This window comes from Larimichthys crocea, chromosome VII (assembly GCF_000972845.2).
Source record: "Larimichthys crocea isolate SSNF chromosome VII, L_crocea_2.0, whole genome shotgun sequence".
NCBI classification, from domain to species: Eukaryota; Metazoa; Chordata; class Actinopteri; family Sciaenidae; genus Larimichthys; species Larimichthys crocea.
The window spans coordinates 18,106,930-18,127,975 of record NC_040017.1 but is presented as its reverse complement, the minus strand read 5'-3'; the positions used below and the strand labels follow the sequence as shown (position 1 = coordinate 18,127,975).

General features: G+C 39.5%; 3 protein-coding genes across 8 annotated transcripts in view; 2 read left to right on the top strand and 1 right to left on the bottom strand.

The window, feature by feature from the left end:
• The window catches only part of schip1 (schwannomin interacting protein 1), a 191,945-nt gene extending 190,647 nt beyond the window's left edge, over positions 1 to 1,298 (top strand). For all 6 annotated transcript variants that reach the window (XM_027280289.1, XM_027280290.1, XM_019271536.2 and 3 more), the window contains one exon: positions 771 to 1,298. In XM_027280289.1, the coding sequence (XP_027136090.1) occupies positions 771 to 822 (52 nt within the window). In that variant the 3' untranslated portion in view covers positions 823 to 1,298. The remainder of the gene's footprint in view (positions 1 to 770) is intronic.
• A 2,950-nt stretch (positions 1,299 to 4,248) lies between these two features.
• Positions 4,249 to 7,081, top strand: il12a (interleukin 12a). Its single transcript, XM_019279386.2, has 7 exons — positions 4,249 to 4,384; positions 4,544 to 4,692; positions 4,789 to 4,878; positions 5,115 to 5,156; positions 5,314 to 5,457; positions 5,588 to 5,629; positions 5,809 to 7,081. The coding sequence occupies exons 1-7, from the start codon at positions 4,366 to 4,368 to the stop codon at positions 5,947 to 5,949; spliced, it is 627 nt and encodes a 208-aa protein (XP_019134931.2). The 5' UTR covers positions 4,249 to 4,365; the 3' UTR covers positions 5,950 to 7,081.
• si:dkeyp-97b10.3 (NACHT, LRR and PYD domains-containing protein 1) lies at positions 6,431 to 19,112 on the bottom strand. The gene is made up of 17 exons (XM_010738195.3): positions 18,638 to 19,112; positions 16,262 to 16,293; positions 13,687 to 13,719; positions 13,462 to 13,524; positions 12,753 to 12,785; positions 12,631 to 12,666; positions 12,236 to 12,277; positions 12,103 to 12,152; positions 11,950 to 12,002; positions 11,632 to 11,858; positions 11,260 to 11,513; positions 9,504 to 9,629; positions 9,257 to 9,392; positions 9,098 to 9,145; positions 8,922 to 8,993; positions 8,488 to 8,778; positions 6,431 to 7,584 (listed from the first exon to the last, which is right to left on the bottom strand). The coding sequence occupies exons 1-17, from the start codon at positions 18,685 to 18,687 to the stop codon at positions 7,556 to 7,558; spliced, it is 1,575 nt and encodes a 524-aa protein (XP_010736497.3). The 5' UTR covers positions 18,688 to 19,112; the 3' UTR covers positions 6,431 to 7,555.
• Between the last annotated feature and the right edge of the window lie 1,934 nt (positions 19,113 to 21,046).

Genomic DNA, 21,046 nt, shown 5'->3' with positions numbered 1-21,046 from the left:
TAAACTAATTTCTAACTATTGATAATTGATGAATCCTTTTAGGTTCCATTTTTCAAGAGAGAATGTCCAAATTCTCAAAAGTTTATTTTAGTTCTCTTTTCAGTAAACTGAAACTCTTTCAACTGTGGACAAAAATAACAGTCACCACCTTGGGGTTTGGGAAACAGTGATCAACATTTTTCACAATTTTCTGACATAATCGATCATACAACTAATCAACTAATCTGGAAAATGATTGACAGATGAATCATTCCTAAAAATAAGATTTTTTCATTTTCATATTTGTAGTCTTCAGCCCCAGTTGATGCACTTGACTCTATCAGATTTCACACCCTGGACCCACGATAGACTTAAACTTAAAACTTTTCCTCACAGATCTTCGCAGTAGTACTTCTGAAGATCTGTAAACAGACTTTGATGTCATGTGATGGATTTCTCCTTTAATAAATATCTCTCAAATCGTAATGCATTTGTTAGGGACTATTTTCAGCCGCAAATGTAGCATGGGAAAGGTATTTAAAGCAACAGGATGGTGTTGACTTTGAACAAAGTACAGCACCCTCGTAAAGTACCGCGCCCTTGTTTATAGTTATATAGAAACTCAATACCACAGAGTGACATATCACACAAAGGAATAAGCTACACTAATTGCTAATTGCTGATTTTGTTCTTTCCTTTTCGATTTCTTAACAATTAGAAAAATATAAAAAAAAAAAAAAATCACCAGGCTTGTTCTTTAAGTGACTGTATGTCCCTTTTCTCTTCTACAGGCATGCTGAGAGCCAGCAAAAACATTTGGCTGAGAGGACCCTATCCAAATAAGATGCCCGTCCGTGCTCCACCCTTCTACCCTCTGCCCAGCTAAGCTCCCGCTCCAAACAAGACTTTTCCCCTCTGGCCATTCCACCTCTGCCCTGTGTCGATCCAAATCCTGCCCGCTTGTCCCAAGTATTTCGCCCCTCGCTGCTTCCCAACTCCCCCCCCTGTCTTCCCATGTCTACTTTCTTGTCCAACCCACTGACTCCAGTGGTAGCAGCAGCACAGAAGAAGACCCCCCTCCCTCCACCCCACCCTCCCCAGCCCTCTTTCATTTGCTTCTGTGGTTTTCTCCCAGCGCTAAGCATGGAAGAGCACTTCCTGCTACCTGGGAGAAGAGGAAACTGATTGTGTGTTGTCATGGATTCTGTCCCCAGCTTCCTGTGCAGTGATCGGCCTTGCTTTGCGATTGTTTCTTTTTAACTTTCTACATTCGCCACTAAATTATAACTGTCAAATGCAAAAATTGTGGGAAAAAAAAATAAAATAATAGTGAAAAATTTAGTAGAAAGTCAGTCATGAGAAAAAAAAAGAAACAACATTGTATAAAAAAAAAAAACAGATGGAAACTAACTTCTTCAGACCATTTTAAGTTGGACAGTAATTTTCAAGTATTTCAAAGTCGACCTGTTTTTATTCTGCACAAATGGTAGTTTTCAACTGAGAAATGTTTATTTGAAGGTGCTAAAAGAGTGTAAAGGAAACATGCCTGCCTTGTAGTGGAGTCGTAGCTTTTGGTAATACGTTCACTCTAATTGCTCTTCAACATTTTGTGAATGTTGATTTTCTGACACGAGTCATTTTAAATGAATAAGTGTGTTAATATCGTTTTCATCCTATTGTAATCAGAAACTTTATTTGAGGGAAGAAATGTTTATGTACAGATATGTAAAATAAAGAATAAACTTTGTTTCATATATGTTGGTTTGTTGGGCTGTTATGTTGTATTTTTTTTTTTTTTTTTTTTTGGTTTCAGCTGCATGTCGCTGCAAGTCAGCTGGATCAATTTGCTCTTTGAGACGAGCTTCCGCTTTATAATGAATGCAGGAAGTGTCATGCACTGCACTGAGAATACATCATGGCCTTACACATAGTATGACTCAGCTTGTTTCGGTCTTGCCTCATCATGACACAGTCTCTCACTCTCTAAAAAGGGATTGGTTTACTGCTTCTAAAGAGACATAATATTAATTTGGACAACCCCTTTATTACAGTTGCAGTTGTCTTTCACAAGAAAAATGCTAATTGTGCACATGTGAATATAATGAATGGTCACTCGTGGTTCAAGGTATTAATGTACAGGAATGATTCGATGTCGATGTGATAGATAAAAAAAAGTCCCCCCCCCCCCACCCATCGTTGGTTGGTCATCTCTGTGATCACATACCACGTTTAAAGAGGGATGGTTTCACTCTTCAGTGGCCATGTGGTGAAGCCAAAGAAAGGCCAGGAAACTCCTGTCAACCACGCATTGACCACTGCAGTTTCTGCCAGTTTGTTTCCTTGCAACTTAAAGACACCAAATTAATCACAGAGCATGAAAACTGGGACTGGAACATGTCAGGAGAGGATGAAGTCATGTTTCCATGTACTAAAGAAAATTTTATATCATTCTCCTTTTGAGTCCTGTACACTACAGATTAACAAACTTTTGACATACTGGCCTATCTGGAAAAAAACAGTGTTTAAGATTGAAAGTTAATTGTTGAAGTTGGCAAGTTAGCAGTCTCACCAAAAGGCTCATTAGAAGTTTTAATGGAAATGTAGAGTATTTTAAGGACTTTTCATCCACATTTAAAAGTTGGTATTGAAAGTTCATTCTTAACGTTATTAAATACTTCATTTTTGTGTATTTATATTATTTAATAACAAAAAGCATTTAAAAAAATCATTTGTTTTCTTCATTAGGTACACCTGTAATCTAATGTGAATCTAATACATCAGCTCTGAATGATCCATGAATGAAATGAGAGGGTTTTCATTTACCTCTATGTTTATTACCGAGGCTATAGTTTGCAGTGCCATTGGACTGGACTGCCTTATATTCAGAGGTGTTTCTAGTAGTTTGGCCCATAATTTACATACAGGAGAAAGCCATGATATTAGCCTTTTAATATAATGTATGTATAGTACAACACGCCACCCACTACAACATCAACAACAACAATAATTACCTTTTATGACAGTATCAACGAAAACTGAACAATTATAAGCTTCACAAACATGTAATAAAGATATACACACACAGTATTGCTTATAAATTGGTCAGTTTAACCTTTATGATAAACATACAATAAAGTCAATGATTAGTTCTCAACATTTAAAATGTATGCATTCATGTAAAGGGTTAATATGGATAAGTACCAGGTGTGGGGGAAGTATTCAGGTCCTTCACATGAATCACAGTACCAAAAAAGTAAAAGTCCTGCATTTAAAATCTGATTATAAGCAGAACCCTGTGAAGTACTCATTATATGTCTTATTTTAGAGTTCTGTATTATCATGTAATTATTGTATTTATCAGCATGGATGCATGCAGTTAAGATGGACCCAGACTATGAACTACTTTACATTAAATCATATTCTATAAGCTGATCATATATTTCATGTGTAAAATCAGCAATTAAACTACACCTGTCAAATAAATGATGAGGACACACTTTTACACTTCTTTTTTTTCCAGCACACTTTGGGATCGCTCGTTTGTTTTAACGCCTGAACTTGTTTTTGTGTGTGAAGAGATTATTTATAAATCTACCGCCCACCTGCGCTAAGCTGAGGAAAAACCCAAACCTCAAAGGTAGTCAGAGAAGGCGATCCGGCGATCATGGTTATGTGCGCAAAGTTAGTAGTAAAATAAGCCACAGACACACATACAGGCAGGTTCCCATAATGCAGATGAGCTTGCTGGGTTTACCTGCCCTTTGATTTACCATCAATTGTCCTAATTAGGTAAAGTAGGAATGTCTTCGCTGACCAAATGTCATTAACTCCTCACATGGCACAGGTTGTTGCACATGACAAAATTTCCACTGCATCACCGCAGTGTTGTGTAATCCGTATGGTATGCCTTTGCATGCACAATATGTGCATTTGTTTAAATGTGAAGAAGCACAACTTGCAGAGATGGATTCACTTTCATTCACACACACACACACACACACACACACACACACACACACATATATATCACAATTTTGTTGGTGGTGTTGTGTGCGCACCACAGCTGCACTTGCACATCTGCACTACTCTTAGCACTGACCGTGAGATTTCTTTGTGCAGTTGCCCAAGAAGATGATCTCATCTATTACTATTAAATGTTCATGAACACAAAGGGAGTACACATGTAAAAAAAAATGATATCACAATTACATCACACTATGAAACAAACATTACGACTTCCCGTTTTTCGTTCAACAAAGACGGAAACTACGTGACGTGACTTACACTTGTTGCTGCTCACGGAATCTCCCGAAGACATAGGTATAAATACGGCACAGAGTTACTGATTTACCAGACTCGACCAGAGATATCTATCTGACCAGAAAGATGGCAATCTTTAATTTCTGTAAGTCAGCGAGGCCACACAAAATGCATATATCAGATATTGTTTTTCCATATGGCACTGGTGTGGAGCACCATTGGGACTCATAAGACTCACGTGTTGATGCTTTTTTATTATTTTATTATTATTTATTATTATTATTATTGTTATCTCGCCATGCAGACTTCACCAGCTGTGTGCTGCTGCTGCTGACCTTGAATTGGCGCACATCCATCGGCCACCCTGTGCGCACTTTGAGCCCAGAAATGTGCGCAAACTGCTCGTCGCTCTACAAGAGTCTCCTGACGAGTATCGCACAGCTTCGGAGCAATGTGAGTACATTTGATTTTTATTTATTTTTTCTTTCTTTGACTCTATCACACACCTCTGAGCAGCAATAATTTTCTTTACCCATATTCTTTTGACAGAAAGAGTTGTGTTATGGCATCCCCTCTGATAGAGTGGTGGTGGGGAGTCAAGCTGACACAGTCCTGGCCTGCGCACCCTCTCTGCCTCAGGTGACACTTTTTGATATCTAACCTGTATAAATGATGAATTATCATATTATTCTCTGTAATCCTATTGATGCTTTGGTGCATATTTCTTTTACCTCTACCAAAAGTGTTTTATTTTTGCATTTTCCAAAATTGTTTTTGAACTAATATACAGTCAGAGATCTGACTTGAGCACTAAAATAAATACAGCAATAAATTGCTCACATTTGAATTGTTTCTTCTTTTTTTTTACTCTACAGAACTCAGGCTGCATGATGCAAAAAAATCCACCCTTCAGTGAGGTATGCTAGAAATCTAGTATGTCATCTAAATAAAGCTTTATACTTCTTGGTAATCTATTATACACATTCAAACACTTCTTCTTCTCCTTTTTTCTTATTTTTTTTACAATACAGACAGATGACTGATGAGTCATGTTTCTTGTTTTTGTCTCGGCAGAGTGAATGTCTGAAGAACATCATGAAGGACTTGGCTTACTATGCTGCTGCTTTTGAGTCCTACCTTGAGACTCCGCTCCAAAATCCTGTTAACACAACTGCAGTTCTAAAACCAGTTCAGGATACAATCCAAAGTCTGAGGAAGGTGTGTATGTCAGTCATGTGTGGGAGGGGTAAAAACAGAGTCGTGATTTAAAGAAGAAAATCGTGAGAGAGAATCTCTTGGGAAATAACATTTGGAAGTTGCCTGACGATATCTTCCTTGGTTTATACAGAACTGCTCCCTGAAGCCGAATGGAGAGAACGACTCCTCAGAGGTATTTCTCGATTCCTTCCTTTTTTTTTTTTTTTTTTCCTTATTTACTTATCATCTTTCAGTATTTAAAGGGGAAAACTAATACAAAAGACACGCAGGGATTTTTTGATTTTTTTTTCTCTGAAAGCGGCAGGTGATTATTGTGTCTCCGTGTTGATTCCTTTCCATGTTGTCTTCCAGGTCAACACTGCCAAGATTTGGGGGAATGAATCCTTCAACAACAGGCTGGAGATGTGTGACATGCTGAGGGGCTTTTATGTCCGAGCCATCACCATCAACCGAGCTATGGGCTACATCTCCTCAGGAGACTACAAAAAATAAGCATCCTGCAAACTCATCATCACCATCATTCCAATCAATACAACAATATCTCTACCCTTTTTAATTTATCATAACTAAACAAGCCTTTTTGACCTGTCACTACCATCATTTATAACTAATGACCAAGTAGCTTTATGCTGCACAAATGTACGAATACTCAGGCATAAGCTAGCTGACCAGACTCCAGCCTTCACTTAGTGAGAGCTGAATGACAGTCAAACTACTGCTAAGGTTATCAGTGAACCTAAATCTATTTATGTATTCCAATATTTGAGGGGAATGTATGTATGTATTTGACATCTATTTATTACATCTATTTATTTATTTATTTATTTGATGGCATGTGGTGTTATTTATTTTTTGAAATACTATTTATAATAAAGTGTTTTTCTGGTATCAAGTGCTTATAGTGAAAGTGATTTATGAATGAGTGCAAATGAAAATGCAAGTGATGACAATGAATTACAGATAACACTGTTTCTGAAATGAGACGTTCTTCTTCTTGTTTTATTAAGTTCACTCCTTTATGATATTCCACAATTCTTTAAAGGGGCTCAGACACGATAGAAACAAGTGCAAATAGGACGGACTGGATTATTGTTGGTAAATCGTTTAAAGAAGTGACTGTGTTCTCTGAATGTAAACGTCACTGCGACATCTGCATGGAAGACCCTTAAAGATTCGACAGATTGCATTTCTTTTTGCAGCTTTTCCCAAATAGTGTTGAGATGTCTGGAAACAACAGAAACAAGGCTGCAAAGACATAACTGAAACATTTCCACAGGCAGTTTACAGTATAGTTTGTTTTTCAAACCATAAGCATTCAAAGCTTTACAGCTCTACGATAAACCTTGAAAAGACGACTCGTAAAAAATACAGGAATGTTGCTGTAGCTGCACGCACGCAGGTACTTAAATTCAGCCCTGAATATATATATATATACACATTTATACTTAAAAAACAAGATGTGCGTTCCAGTCACAGGAGGCCAGTAATGGATTCATAATTCAAGTGAAACAAACAAAACAAAACAATTAGATTTAGTATTACAGGTTCAGAGTTGTCAAATAAAAAAAACGTTAAAAAAAATAGACCACAGATTTGAAAAACTTTGCAAAAAAAAAAACATATTTACAAGACAAAGTGTGCAGAAATAATTCAGTCCGTGATGTTCTGGACAGTCACAAGCACATGCATGTGATGTAATGCCCAATTGTTGTATAAAAAAAGTCCCACAAACATAACGTTTAAAAGTGAAACAAGACACACAGGTCAGATTTTTCCCGTTTTTGTGCAGTGTCAACACTGCAGCACCTTTTACACACATTTACATCTGTTACTGGCTACATAATTAGCTACTAAATATCACAATGACCTCTACCTCTACGGGTCATTTTTTAACCTGATAATCATATTCTGGCTACTCAAAGGAATGTTTAAGTAAAAAGCTGTATTCAGTACAGAATCAAATCTCTTTTTTTAAAAGAGAAACACAAACTGAGAGAAGAGCTGGTGTTTGGTCCATTGGTCTACTCTGCTTTGTTGTTTTCCTGAGCTTGATGACGGAGCGACAGATATCTGACAGTTGATTTGGGTCAAATCTCTTTCACTTATCTGCTCGACTGTCCATCATTTCTGAAAAAAAGACAACAAAACACAATAAAATGTCAGCCCATTGTGGACGTGTTCATTACAACTACTGATTTTGATTCTGATACCAGTAACTAGTTTAGTTTATAGAAATACAAACATATTGAAAATCCAAAAGTGCCTATTAAAAGTCATTAATTATCCCTGATCCAGGACAGAACACAGTCCTGCATGATTATCTGGTCATTTCAGTCACAGATCTGCTCTAAATGTATGGCAGCAATATTTATATTAAATCTGTAATCTCATTTAAATATAATATGGCCTGTGGCAGCACTGACCACTCTGCTGCTAGGAAGCAGCCCTGCACCATCTTTAATTTTACATAACTGTCATAACCCAGCTTCTAGGCCATGACAAATACAGAGGTATTGACTTGAATGGATAACACCAGCATATAGGTCAATAACACCATATCATCGAATGCGTTTGTATTCTCAATATACTCATCCCAAACAATGTAATATCAAGCACTAATTATATTTTATATTATGTGACTCTGGGGATGGCAATGTTGTTCGGTCAGACACTTTTGTCCAGACTGAAATATCTCAACAACTACTGGATGGATTGGCACATTCATTTGGTACAGACATTCATGGTCATGAACCGTACTGACTTTGGGGATCCACTGATCTATTATTATTATATTATTGTATGAATTTGGTGCAGACATTCATGTCCACTTGTTTAACTGTTTTTTCTAGCATCATCATCAGGTCAACATATCAGTTTAGTCTATGAAAACTCTGCTGTACACTTGATTCATGTTTTAAGGCTGGAATAAACAAAACTATGGATTAATCTTTTTTTTAAATAGATGAATCAATGTCATTGTCATTATCATATTTATCAGTTGGTGTTCATATCGTGTCTGCAGTTTGTTACCTTTCAGTGTTTGATGGACCTCATTTGGCAAGTCATCTAGTTCCTCCACACTTTTCCACAGGTGATATGCCGTAGCCTCTCCTGTCCGCCTTCTGCTCTTCCACTCCACCAGCATCTTCAGCTTCTGCATGGTCACATCCTTCTCTGTTTGCTGGATTTCATCCAGCTCCCTGGAGTTCAAATCTAGATAGATGGCCACCTGCTTCCACTCCTTCCCAAGCCGCTTGGCCACCTGCAGTAGCTGCTTCTCTGACATGTCCCGGTCCTGAGTCATCACTGTTTTCACTCCGTCTGGAAAACACATGCAGGTAATTTGTTTCAGTATAATTTTAGACAGACAGATGCATCCAGAAATAGCTCAGACATGGACTGGTTTTCACTTTCAACAAAGTTCCTCTCAAATCAGTAGTTTGTACAAGAACGAGGAAAATCACCTGACTCATCCTGCCATCGCGGCCTTTTACAGGCCGTTTCTTCTTCTGAGGGACTGCTGCTCCTTTGTCTGCCTGTAAGAGAGAGAGAGATGAGATGATGTGAGTCAACCTGTAGAAGCTGAGAGCATGTTGTGATGGAACAATCTGATTAAAAACAAGAAAAACAAGAGACTTACTGCTGGTCCTTTTCCTTGGCTTCTTTTCAATGTTATTCACACAGTCACCTAAAAGATTAAAACGATTCCTGTTACTGTCAGCTCTGCAATAAACACAGTACAACACTTTCACCTGCAAATCACCCAACATGCTCAGTGTGAGACTAAATTCATTGTTACCTTCTCTGATGGTGGCTGACCAGACAGTCTCCTCAGTGTTTGTATCTCTGAGCGACAATTTAAAGGGAGGAGGCTGCTCGAAGAAAGCTTCAAAGTAACCTTTCATCTTAGTCACCGCTAGGGTGAATTTCAAATCCTGCACAGAGACACATGAACATAATTTAAAAAGATTTAATTGAGTAATAACAAACGCACATGACCATGTGATGCAATATAAAGCAGACGCCATACACACACATGGACACACCTCAGGTTTGATGTCTCCCTCTGGCTCGCTCATGAGACGATACGTCCCCTCATCCAGTTTACACGTGGGAGGCTTCTCTATCTGAATGTAACGTTTCTTGTAACCCCGCACCTGTTTGGCTACATCCTGGTTGACACAAGGATAGCAGGAAAACACAGATGACGAGCAGGCAGGGGTGGAAAAACTGAAGGTGTCTCAAATCAGCAAACCAATCAAACTTTAGCTCTGGTCAGTGATGTGCTGGTCAGAGCTACATAATGTACACAATGATTGGAGAATGGAAAAACCAGGTGGGAATACTCAAATTACTAATTCTTTCCAGCTGACATCACATGTAGTGTGGTTATTCACTAGTATCAGCTCAAGCAGACATGGCCACAAATACCACATCACACTTCCTGAGCGACCTCAGGGTCATAAAATGACTCAGTATTGTTGTCATGTGTGAGGATTACGTGGTGCACTTACAGTAAGACACACACTGATGCCTTCAATACCATTCCCATACATACCACTGAAATATACACTTAAGGCTATTCTAAGAAAAATTAATTTTTCAAGATAAAATTACTAATATGTGTACCAGGGGGCGTTGTGAGGTCACCAATACCACTGAGTCAAGTATGGGTGTTTACTCAAACAGTTGTTGACACTTCCACTTTTTAACAATGAAATATATTATATCGAAATATTTTTGCACTGCAACATACTGTATAACATCATCATTCCACAAACCTCTTTTTTTTTACAAACTATTACAGCATCAAAGCAAGGCAGTTAAAAAAAAGAAGAAGTCAAAGTTATGTTTTGGCTCCAGTTCTATCCACACGCAATTCATTCACGTGTTGCACAGGCATTTTGCTGTACTTTTATCCAGTTTTATTATTATTTATAGTGTCGTGATTGAAAAATTTTGTCTCATGGTCTCATGAATGGAATATTACTTTGTGCCGTACATGGACAGAAGGGGTTTTCTGTTTAGTTTTTTTTTATTTTTGATTGCACGTCAAGGGAAAAATTCCTCAATTAAATCACAAAACATGCTTTGAAGTGAGTCATAATGAGGTTGTCGCTTTGACTGACACTTTGATTACCATATGCATTAGAATTAAAAGTGAAATCCATTACTGTCTCACAAAATGCACATAAGATACATTAAAAATAATAATTGTGTGCTGATATTCAGATCAACATTGGGATCAAGTAAAAGCTGCAGTATGTCATCACCATACAGGAACAGATACCAAAATGTTTCCGTGTCCTGAGCTGGCAGCAGGTGGAAGCAACTTTTTTTTCCCTTCTCCTTCTTTTTTCATTCATGAAACTGACATAGTTTGAAAAGCGGCTTCCACTAACTGGCTGCAGCAAAATCAAAAAATTAAAGAAGATCCTGCAACTAGAGCTAGAGCTCTTGCAAATGTTCTGAGAACCATAGTCCCAAATTAAAGTTATTTTTTTGAAATTCCACATAATTTTTCAGTAACTCGCATCACTCCGGTCTGCCGTTGAAGTCCTGCTAGTTGTTTCTTGGTCTGAAAAGTCACTAAACCTGGTGAGAATGTCACCAATCTTTTAAAGAGATCTGTATAACGCAAGTATAGACCAATGACAGCCCAGACAGTGTTGCAATTGTCAAGTAAGAAGTAGAAATTTCAACTTGTGTAGCGCCAACTTGAAGTGACTTTTTAAAAAAAGAGAGAAATGATCGACTTCCTGGGATAACTTTGCAGCAATAAGACACACAACATTCACTTACGGTGATGTCTGACGCGCTGTTGGTGGCTAGGTAGATGTGGAAGCTGTAGTTGTTGTTGTCACTGCCCAGCTGCTTGTAGACCAGGACCACCCCGTGGTGCTCTACAGACTGCGTGGTCTGAATGATGGGACCCACGGGTGACAGGGACGTCACATTCCACTTAACGTGGCTACCTGAGTGATCCACTGTCGGCTCGATGAGAGGACGGTTGTCCTTTATGTGCAGGACGCTGAATGTCATCTCATTTTCTGGATCTTTGAGAATAGTTTTTTTTTAAATGATAGATAAAAGATTACAATACTCTCTCAAATTAAGTGTTTTGTGTGAAAGCACAATCTTAATTAATGACACAGCCATGATATCCATTCTCACCGGCGAGGCAGACAGAGTGAGGGAACTGGATGGACTTCAGCACGGACGGTTCCTTATCAACTGTGTCCACGTTAAAGATGGGTCCAGCAAATTTCCAGGAGTCTCGGAGGAATGCACCAAACTTGGACCAGGACAAGACTGAGTACCTCACGAGAACCCGCTCCGATGCTTCAAACACCAGGCCAGTGACCGAACACTCATATATGCCCTCTCCTTCAAGTTGTACCCTAAAACACACAAACACACACACACACACACACAGTTAGCAATGCTGTACATGCTGAATGAATAAAAATCTGCACACACAGTCAGACTCACTGCAATCGTCCCTTTCTGATCCTCCTCGGCGTAACAAGCTCATTACCATGGCTCTGTCAAACAAACAATTATAACATCATTGTTTCAGAAAACTATCCAAAAGACATTTTCAAATCACATTTTGTCAGATATACCTCTGGTTTCTGAGCTCACCTGCTGGATGGCTTTGCATTTTTCACAGCATAATTTGAAGCGGCTCTCATCTGTCAGGATGTATGACAGAAAAAAAAATGTTATTTACAAGACACATCACAACATTCGCTGTGTCGTAGCATCAGCTGCTTACCTTTCCCATTTGAAGCCTCCGCTTTAGATCCGCGTACTGACTCTAGAGGGTAAAAATAAGTCCAATATTATTACATGAAAATCACATTAGAGGCTGAAATCCTGTGTTAAGCCTCTGGCAGACACCCGAGACAAACTTTTCAGACTGTGGGCCGGTTTTTATGGGTGGAGCGCGCCTCAATTACATGTCCAATCGAATCCTGTGTTCCAAAAAAGCCGCCAGACTCCGACATTTTGTGGCATAATCATGTAGCATGGCTGCCGTTCAGACGGGGTTGTGGCTATAGTCCAATGAGTTACCACTAAAGCCATGGCAGCAAGCTGACATGGCGGTATCTCAGCTCCTCAGGCAGGTTTTGATATTTTATGGACACAATGTTGTTTCAAGTGTCGTACCATTGTTATAGTCTTCTGCTTCTTCCTCTTCATTATCTGCAAAGAACATGAAGCGGATAAACTTTGTTAAACTGTTCTGACACTTTTCACCATTCATCACCAGATTGATTGTTAGTTGTTACCTTTCTCTCCTCCATTCTTCCCAGCACAGCCCTCTGACGAAAGTCAAACAGGAAAGAAGAAAGGGAGAGAAACAGAGGAATTTAATGAAAGGACCATGTCTGAAGCTACCGCCAGCAGCTGACAAGCTTAGCTTAGCATAAACACTGGAAACAGGGGGAAACAGCTAGCCTGGCTCTGACCAAAGGTGACAGAATCTACCACCTACCAACACCTTGAAATCACATTGATGTCATTTGGTCTCCGGTGGTTGCCTGGCAACCCCTGCCTGATGATAACTCTCCATGAAGTCACCGCTCCCAGGTCGAGACATAACTGTTTGTTTTCCACAAAGTACCTTTTCCTGTGAGGTTTGTGTGTTTCACCACCTCGTATCTCAAATCTGTGAGCAGTTTCTCGTGTTCGCCTCTCAGCTCCATTTCTGTTTTTAATTTGCTCATTATTAAACTTTATATTAGTGACTAGCAGCTGTTCTCTTCTGTTTACGTGCTAAGCTATCCAACTCTTGCTGTTATATATATATTAATATATATATTATATATATATATATATATATATATATCTATATATAATATATATATATATATATATAATATATATATATATTATTATATACTGTATATGTACAGACATGAGAGTTTCTCAGCAAGAAAGCAATGTAAAAAACTTTTCATTTCAAAGGTGTGAGCTGTGATCTCTGTAATCTCTCACCAGAACCCTCTTCGTCCTCCTCCTCCTCCTCTGAGCTGTCCTCAGTGGATGTTCCTGTGTTCTCTGTTTGAAGTATTAATATGCAAATAGTCCTGTTAGGGAGCTGAAAACTTTACGCTGAATTTCCAATGAATGATTGATTTGAGTAAACATGGATTCATAGAACAGACAGTCGTGTGAAAAGAGCAAATGAGTAACTTGTTTTGGTGTGATATTGGTGCTTACCTGAACTACTGCTGTCACTTTCCGTCAGATTATCTGTAACGTATTAGTAATTGAGGTTAGTGACGTTGAAATAAATAACATGACAAGGCCTTGTACTTTTCAATCTTATTAGTCATTATTATAATAATATGATCATCTTCATTGGAATTTCACCACTTTTAAAGGTTTGATAGCATCATCAAGGCACTGTGGTTATTATACTTTATCGTCAGATCTATAGATATCTATGAATCAATACAGTACTGTGTAGGTGTTGAATATATTCAGACGCTGCTACGTTTGTTGACTGTCTCACCCAAATAACAACTTATCTTCACCCTTGCACTATTTAAGACTTTCCTTACATAAGTAATAATAAATGGACTCAGTCTCAGAAAAAGAAGTACCAAGTTTTACCTTTTGTCACAGGGGCTCTTTCCTTTAGGTGCAGCCCCAGTGAGAAACCTCTATTCTTACTTTACTTATATGTTTCTGTGCGCTGTGTGTGTTTTAAAAACACTTTTCACTCATATTAGTCATCAAAAAAGCCCTCTGCGTGTCTGACTTACACCACCAGATTTTATCATCATTCTTTAGCAGCCAAACTGTGGCACCCCGTGAAGAAGCTTGTGATAAGTGCCATGCATTAACATTCTGGCACATTTATACAGATGGGTCCAGAGGAACTGCTTCTCCTCTCTTTCCCAGCAGCAGTGGATGTCCATGGACCGGGCCATCTGGCTGAGTGCCTAGCCGTCTAATGGATGGAGCCCATCCTCTCTGGCCCACAGAGTTTTATCTTAGACTAACAAGCAGATGCTGCCATCGTTGCTCCACTCTCGGCACCTCGCTCATCAATCTCTCCCCTCCACTTGTCTCGATCTGTCTGCTTCACCTCTCTCTCTCCTCCATTTCTCTCTCCTCGTCCTCATATGCCTCCTATGGCCAATATCTTTCTCTGCCGCTGCCTCGTCGGAGCCAGCAGGCATCCTTCTTCACTCTGGCATGGCCGCTTCCCTTCATCAGACTGACAAACAAGGTGGAGAGCAAACTCCCGCACAGATACACACACATGCATATGCATGCACAGGCACACGCAAACTTGTTTACAGTTTGAAAAATCTGGATAGTTTCATGGGTGTTGCCTGCCATCTGCTGGTGTAAAAACATAGTAAAAACCAAGGGCATAAAAAGGTTGACGTGTTAGCTCTTTGGTTGTTTTAACTGCAGACTTTTATAATGCAGGAGGCTGTTCAGCAGAAAGCAAAGGCTCTTTGAATATTGCTTGTGTTGTGAACAATTCATCAATGGTCAGTTCAGTCGCTTATTCGTGTCTTATGCTGAAAGGTTTATTGATGCTTGGCCAAGAGTAATGGAGGATTTATCAATACATTTGTCACGACATGATGCCGCCTCAATCCTGAAGAAGCTGTCATCTCTGGCTCGCCCTCAGCACACAACTCTATGTCAATAAATGATCATACTCAACGCATCTATAGTAGAAGGTATCTGCCGATTGGTCATTAGTCGAGTGAGACATCTCTATCCTATGACCTCAGTTAGTATAGTAATGATCAGAATGACTGCTGCTTTCCTACACACAAACATACATCTGCTTTGCATCTCAAGTAGACACATCAGTGTCTCTCACAACCTAAAATAACACTGTCCCTACAGTGACCTCAGGACATATGCTTGACCCTGCATAACTTCCATATGTGGCAGGACAGAAGAATTCCCTTCACAGCTGGTGTTCAGGACAGGTTATCCTGTCTGATTTTTGTTATTTTATTTTGATTTATATTTGTGAAATAACATTAATTTAGTTTTCCTCACAGAAATGAATGAAATGCTGAGATACAGTCATATTTTATTAAAAGTTTTCTTACATCCCTTAAACTCAAGAAGGCCCCATAAAAGCCTTGGCGACACCTAGTGGGTGTCGGGACAGTTGTGATAGTTGCATGAAGACACACAGACATACCTTTTAGCACACTACAGCAATCTCTTGTGTCATGTTACATATATAACACAAGAATTATCCCAATGACTTTCACACAGTGTGCTAAAATCAAAGTTGCATACGTGTATGTACTATTCGCATATCATATTTAATTTGAATAATTAAATTGAGGCCTGAAGAAGTAAAACTCAGGTAACGAAACAAGGAACAAGGCAACTATTAGATAATCTAGAGTAATCTAACATCCACTTAATATATTAGATATTATATTGGAATATAGATGTTATAATAAAATCAGCAAATGCAAATGTAGGGAAACAAGCGATCATTTGACTGTGCTGCGCAACAAGGAAAATGATATGAAAATCAGAGATGCCAAACAGTGAGGAGAGAGAAAGGTGAGGATGCCTCAGCAAAGAAAGGAAAACAAAAGTAGATACATGATTTTTAAACGTGCTGATAACACGATCACTGTATCAAAAAAGAACACAGACAGACTTGTGACTTTGGGCTATACAAATAAAATTGATTTGATTTGATTTAGATGTAGTGCAACATGTGCTCTGTGAGAAAGTGAAGGCAGAAAGCCGGCAGTGAGGGGGAGGAAAGGAATGAAAACAGGTTGATGTTTACCTTTGTTTTCAGGCGCAGGGATATCTCCGTCTCTGTAAAGCAGAAGAGATAACACTCAGACAACTCCACTAACACTACACAGAAATTACCGGGAATCACGTGTGGGACGTCTTGGATATACGATGGCAATCATAGAAGAACTTAGAGACTGCAAGTGATAGTTCTTGAAATTGTGCACACTCTTATGCATATTCTCCACTTCTGCTTTTGAACAGGAACACACATAGTCAAGTGAAAAACAGGAAATGTGTACAAGCTAAGCCGCCATCTCACTTTTTCACACTACTGACACCAACCCATCCTGTCAAATGATAGGTTCACCCTCACACCCATACTCTCCCACCCAGGTCTGACCCACTTTCAGGGCAGTGCCGATGTTACAGGAAAGCAGCCATGGAAAGATCCTGACTGAGTCAGATTTAAATTTATTTCTGCTTTCATAACTAAAGTTCAGACAGGCTGAACAAATCAAATTCAATTTAATCATTTATTTACTTTCAGTGGTACCATATTGTGATGATATAATAATCTGGTGTATCATTTTACAAACCACTGCTGTCTAAGTTAGTGATTTCAAGCACACAGTGAATAAAAACTAACAAAATGAGTAACTGAAAGTTTTGTTTTACACACATCAAAGCATGTAACACATAACTGCATTGATAATCATAGCACACGTAGGGTAATATTCTTGTTGATTAATTCAACCATCACGCCCAGCCCTGCACGGCAGACATCAAAACCAGTTCTTCCTGACTTTTCGGCTCTTTAAAACTTTTCATATGTGCTTGACAATCGGGGAATGTAGTATATCAGACAAACAATGACTCCCAAGTGTTACAGCTCAGATGTTGCGCCTGACTGGAGCAACCTGTTGACGCTGTGTGAGCTTTAACAAGAGGCAACACGCCTGAGATCCATCAAGGGGGAACAAAAGCAAGTTCACCATCAGCAGGCATGGAAAAGTAGGTCATAGCATGTCCTGCCCTGCAACTTGTCATAAAAAAAAAATGCACAACACAAAAGCAAAAAGATGCATGAGGAAATTTGGATTATTAAGCCTGACCAAATCGTGGTCTTTTATTTTGCTGCCTGTTCATCCTGATAAGGCACTGTGGTTTCCTTTGTACTCCAACATCTGTACAGGAAACACAGTTTTCGTCTCTTCAAGGTCAACAAGTTGGCAGCTTCTGCGAGATACTCACACCACAACAGCACTGAGGCTCATTAGTTACCATGGCAGTCATCTATTCCTTTGAGAAAAAGGTTACAATAAATTAAATAAAAAAACTCCCTGCACGAGTTCTCAGACTTCCTTTGCTCTCGCTTGTTTCTATAAAATGATAACAAAATCCTCTATGAGGGTGTTGGTCTGTGTCTGGCTTAGAGATAACAGCCTACAAAAAATACAATGAAAAGAGGACGTCTGTTTGGAGATAAACAACTGTCAGTCGGCCTGCAACTAATTCACAAGTAAACAAAAAACCTGTTGCCCTTTACTCTCTTCATCCATTAATATTACACCTCTCTGCTTTCACTTTGATGTTTATATGGGTCATAAGGGTCATAAACATAAAAAAAAAGTGAATGTTGAGCAGCTACTGCTTCTGATATAAAGTTTCCTATAAATTAAACTACTAATAGACATTAAAATGTAACTTCAATGAACACGCATGTTATATAATGTTTATAAAAAAAACATTTGTGGTGGTGTTTATTCAGGGACTTTTCCAGCCCTCATTACCAGGTGAATGATACCCAGGCAACCACAGGTAGTATTTACATAGGACAATGAGCTTATGACTCATCAGTATCACCTTCACTTGTCTGTGGTTAACAATACAGGTTATGATGAATATTAAAAATGAGGACTGTTAAATTAAAAACTACTTTAAATGGGTTCAAAACAGCTGGCACGTGTGTTTCACATTATAATGAAACACTGTAAACAGGAAGTCACTATTAAAAGCTTGTCTGTGGTTTTTCCTCTTCTGTAGTATTAAAAAAAATCGCTTTATGTGATCACGGCTACAAACATGTTACGATGATGTTATTCAGTGACTCATCACGATGCAACAACACAGCAGCGTGAGGCGCAGGCACAACAAAGAGATCACCTCTCTCTCTTCTTACTTCCTTTTTGCACCTAAGTTTATCTATACGTGTTGATAAACAGGAAGCAAGAGTAGCAGATGTGTCTTTTCTTCATTTTTCACATGCACAAACGCAAATCCAAAAACCGTGAGTAACAAAAGAAACCACTTCCTGTCTTGACGCGGAGCGATTTTGGCGCAACAGACATCACCATATCCAAAAAAACTAAATCCAGAGGTTATGGTTTGTCTCTTTCCCTCGTGGTAACAACAAAAGTCTTACCCGTCCTCCAGCTGAGAAGCCGCTCCACAGCTCGCCATCTTCGCCACCATCCTCTCTCTGTAACCAAACCCCCGTTACACTTTCTGTTGTGCAGCACCTGCGCGTAAAAGCACCTGAATACGATCCTATCATCGGCTATCGATGTCTCGTTAAAGCGCTGGGCGGTGATTGCAATCGGAGCCCTCGTGGCTTAACTACTTCGCACACATCGCGTGTGTATTTGTGCAGCATCCCTCCAAAACATCTGGATTTAGATAAAAAAACAAAAGAAATAGGGCGCTGATAGTTTCCAAAATAAATCCCCAAAACACTTCGCTCTGCAGCGGGGATGTGGATGTTTTGTTTCCTCTCATAAATACTGTGCTTGTGTGCGGTTAATAGGCCCCCACGTGAAGATCTTCACATCATGTTGTTGAATTACGCCCCGTTCACGCAAAACAAAGAGACGCTTTCAGGATCAGCGCTGCTGCTGCTGCGCAGTTACGGTGCAGCAGCGAGGACGCACACCAACAATGTGGGCGGGGATGCAGCATCCCGCCTTCAGCATGGGCTTTCATAAAGTCATGCACATGATTTACAGCCGGACATTTACCACTTACTTATTAACAAACAATGCAGTGAGAGGTTGAAGTGGATCAGGGGATATTTGCTACACATTGTGCGCTTAAATCAGCTGCATGTTTGCGCTCCTGTTGTTTGCGCAATAACAATAGAAAGTGAAACCAATGCACATTTTAAACACATGCATCCTCAACTTTTATAGTTTATCCTAAAAGCAACCAGTCCAGTTAAATGCAGAGATAATAAGACAAGTAAAGCACGCTGAAATAAGATGGATTCATCTGAGACATATTTGTTAGTTGCACATTTTCTCCCACACATAAAAGAAACAGCCAGCACACACCACACAGTACAACTAGGTCATTTTGAGCGGGAAAACATGCACATCAAATGCTGCTGCATTACCAACCAGACACCACCAGATGTCCCATCAGACAACAAAACCAGTGCAACACATCAGCAGCGCCGCCATGCCTCCACAAAATATCCACGCACCAGAAGACACATTCAAATTAGACTCATGCGTTTGACGCGTGTGTCAACATGGAGTTCAAATGGAAATCTGCTCGGTGCAAGAGAGAGAGCAAGAAAGGTATGGAGATCTCTCTGTGAGTCTCTCAGGTGTCCAGTGAGTGGAGTGAGTGCAGGATCAAAGGCTTTCCTATTGATCTTCCACTCATTGATCTTTTCCTTTCCTACTCTCTCCATCCATCAGTCCAACTTTCACTCCAACGGATGGATATGTAGTTTGCAGCAGGGAGGAGAGAGAGAGAGAGACACACACACACACACACACACACACACACAAAGACAGACAGATGCCGCAGACTAACAGGGACATTATCCAAGTCTCAGAGTCTAAAGGGAGAGATCAGCTCCTCAGTGCAGGAGGAGACAGCACAACATCAGACTCAGTGGCTAGACGATACCACCCCAATACCTCTGGAAATTAGAGGAGATAAAGTGAGAGAAGTGGAGAGGGAAAAAGGAGATGACATGGAAGGTCAAGAGGAGAGGATGAGAAGGAGTGAGAGAAAAGATTAGCTCATGGAATAAAAGAAGGAGTCGTTCAGGTCACTTAAAGTATGAAATTATCAGAGCTGGAGACTTGAAACTTGGATTCGATTTGGGCCTGACTGCCTGAAGATTTGACATGAGACAAAAAGCTGAGCAGACTTGACATCAAATCAATCCAAGACTACGGCTGTAGCCACGCTCGCAACTCTGTGAGGCTGAACTAAGACACAGTAAAGCTTTGAGCTAAATTAGGAATCACCAGAGTTATTACAATTCATTCTGAGGGATCAAAGTCAGAAGTGTTCATCCTCTGGGCATCATGAATGTCGGTGCCGATTTTTACACTAATGCTTCAAGTAGATGTTGACAGACTTCCCTGGATAAGTGACAACTTTGACCTGTTGACCTGTAGAAAGAAAGACAGGGGATAAACAGAGTCATTTGGATTCATCCTCTAGGGATCATGAATGAACTGTGCCAAAATTTATATTGATCCTAAGTAGATGTTGACATATTTCACTGGATCAGTGACAACTTTGACCTGTTGCTGAAGCTAGAAAACAAAGTCAGAGGATCCCCAGAGTCAGAAGTATTCATCCTCTGGGGATCATGAATGACTGTGACTGTGAATGTTATGCTAATTTTGAAGATGATGTTGATATACTTCTCTGAATAAGTGACACCTCTGACCTGTTGGTGGAGCTAGAAGAAAAGTCAAGAGATCAACAGAGTCATCAGGATTCATCATTTGGGGATCATGAATGCTTGCGCAATATTTAATCTGATGGGCATTTATTGCACTGATTTCTATCTAATAGCTATTGTGCTATC

Bases quoted from the DNA above. Each gene is read 5' to 3' on its own strand.
- il12a (XM_019279386.2), top strand. The intron at 5,458-5,587 runs GTGTGTATGTCA...TGGTTTATACAG, and splicing joins CAATCCAAAGTCTGAGGAAG to AACTGCTCCCTGAAGCCGAA. The intron at 5,630-5,808 runs GTATTTCTCGAT...GTTGTCTTCCAG, and splicing joins GAGAGAACGACTCCTCAGAG to GTCAACACTGCCAAGATTTG.
- si:dkeyp-97b10.3 (XM_010738195.3), bottom strand. From the start codon at position 18,687: ATGGTGGCGAAGATGGCGAGCTGTGGAGCGGCTTCTCAGCTGGAGGAC. The intron at 13,525-13,686 runs GTAAGCACCAAT...TACTTCAAACAG, and splicing joins AAGTGACAGCAGTAGTTCAG to AGAACACAGGAACATCCACT. The intron at 9,393-9,503 runs GTGTGTCCATGT...GTCTCTGTGCAG, and splicing joins AGGGAGACATCAAACCTGAG to GATTTGAAATTCACCCTAGC.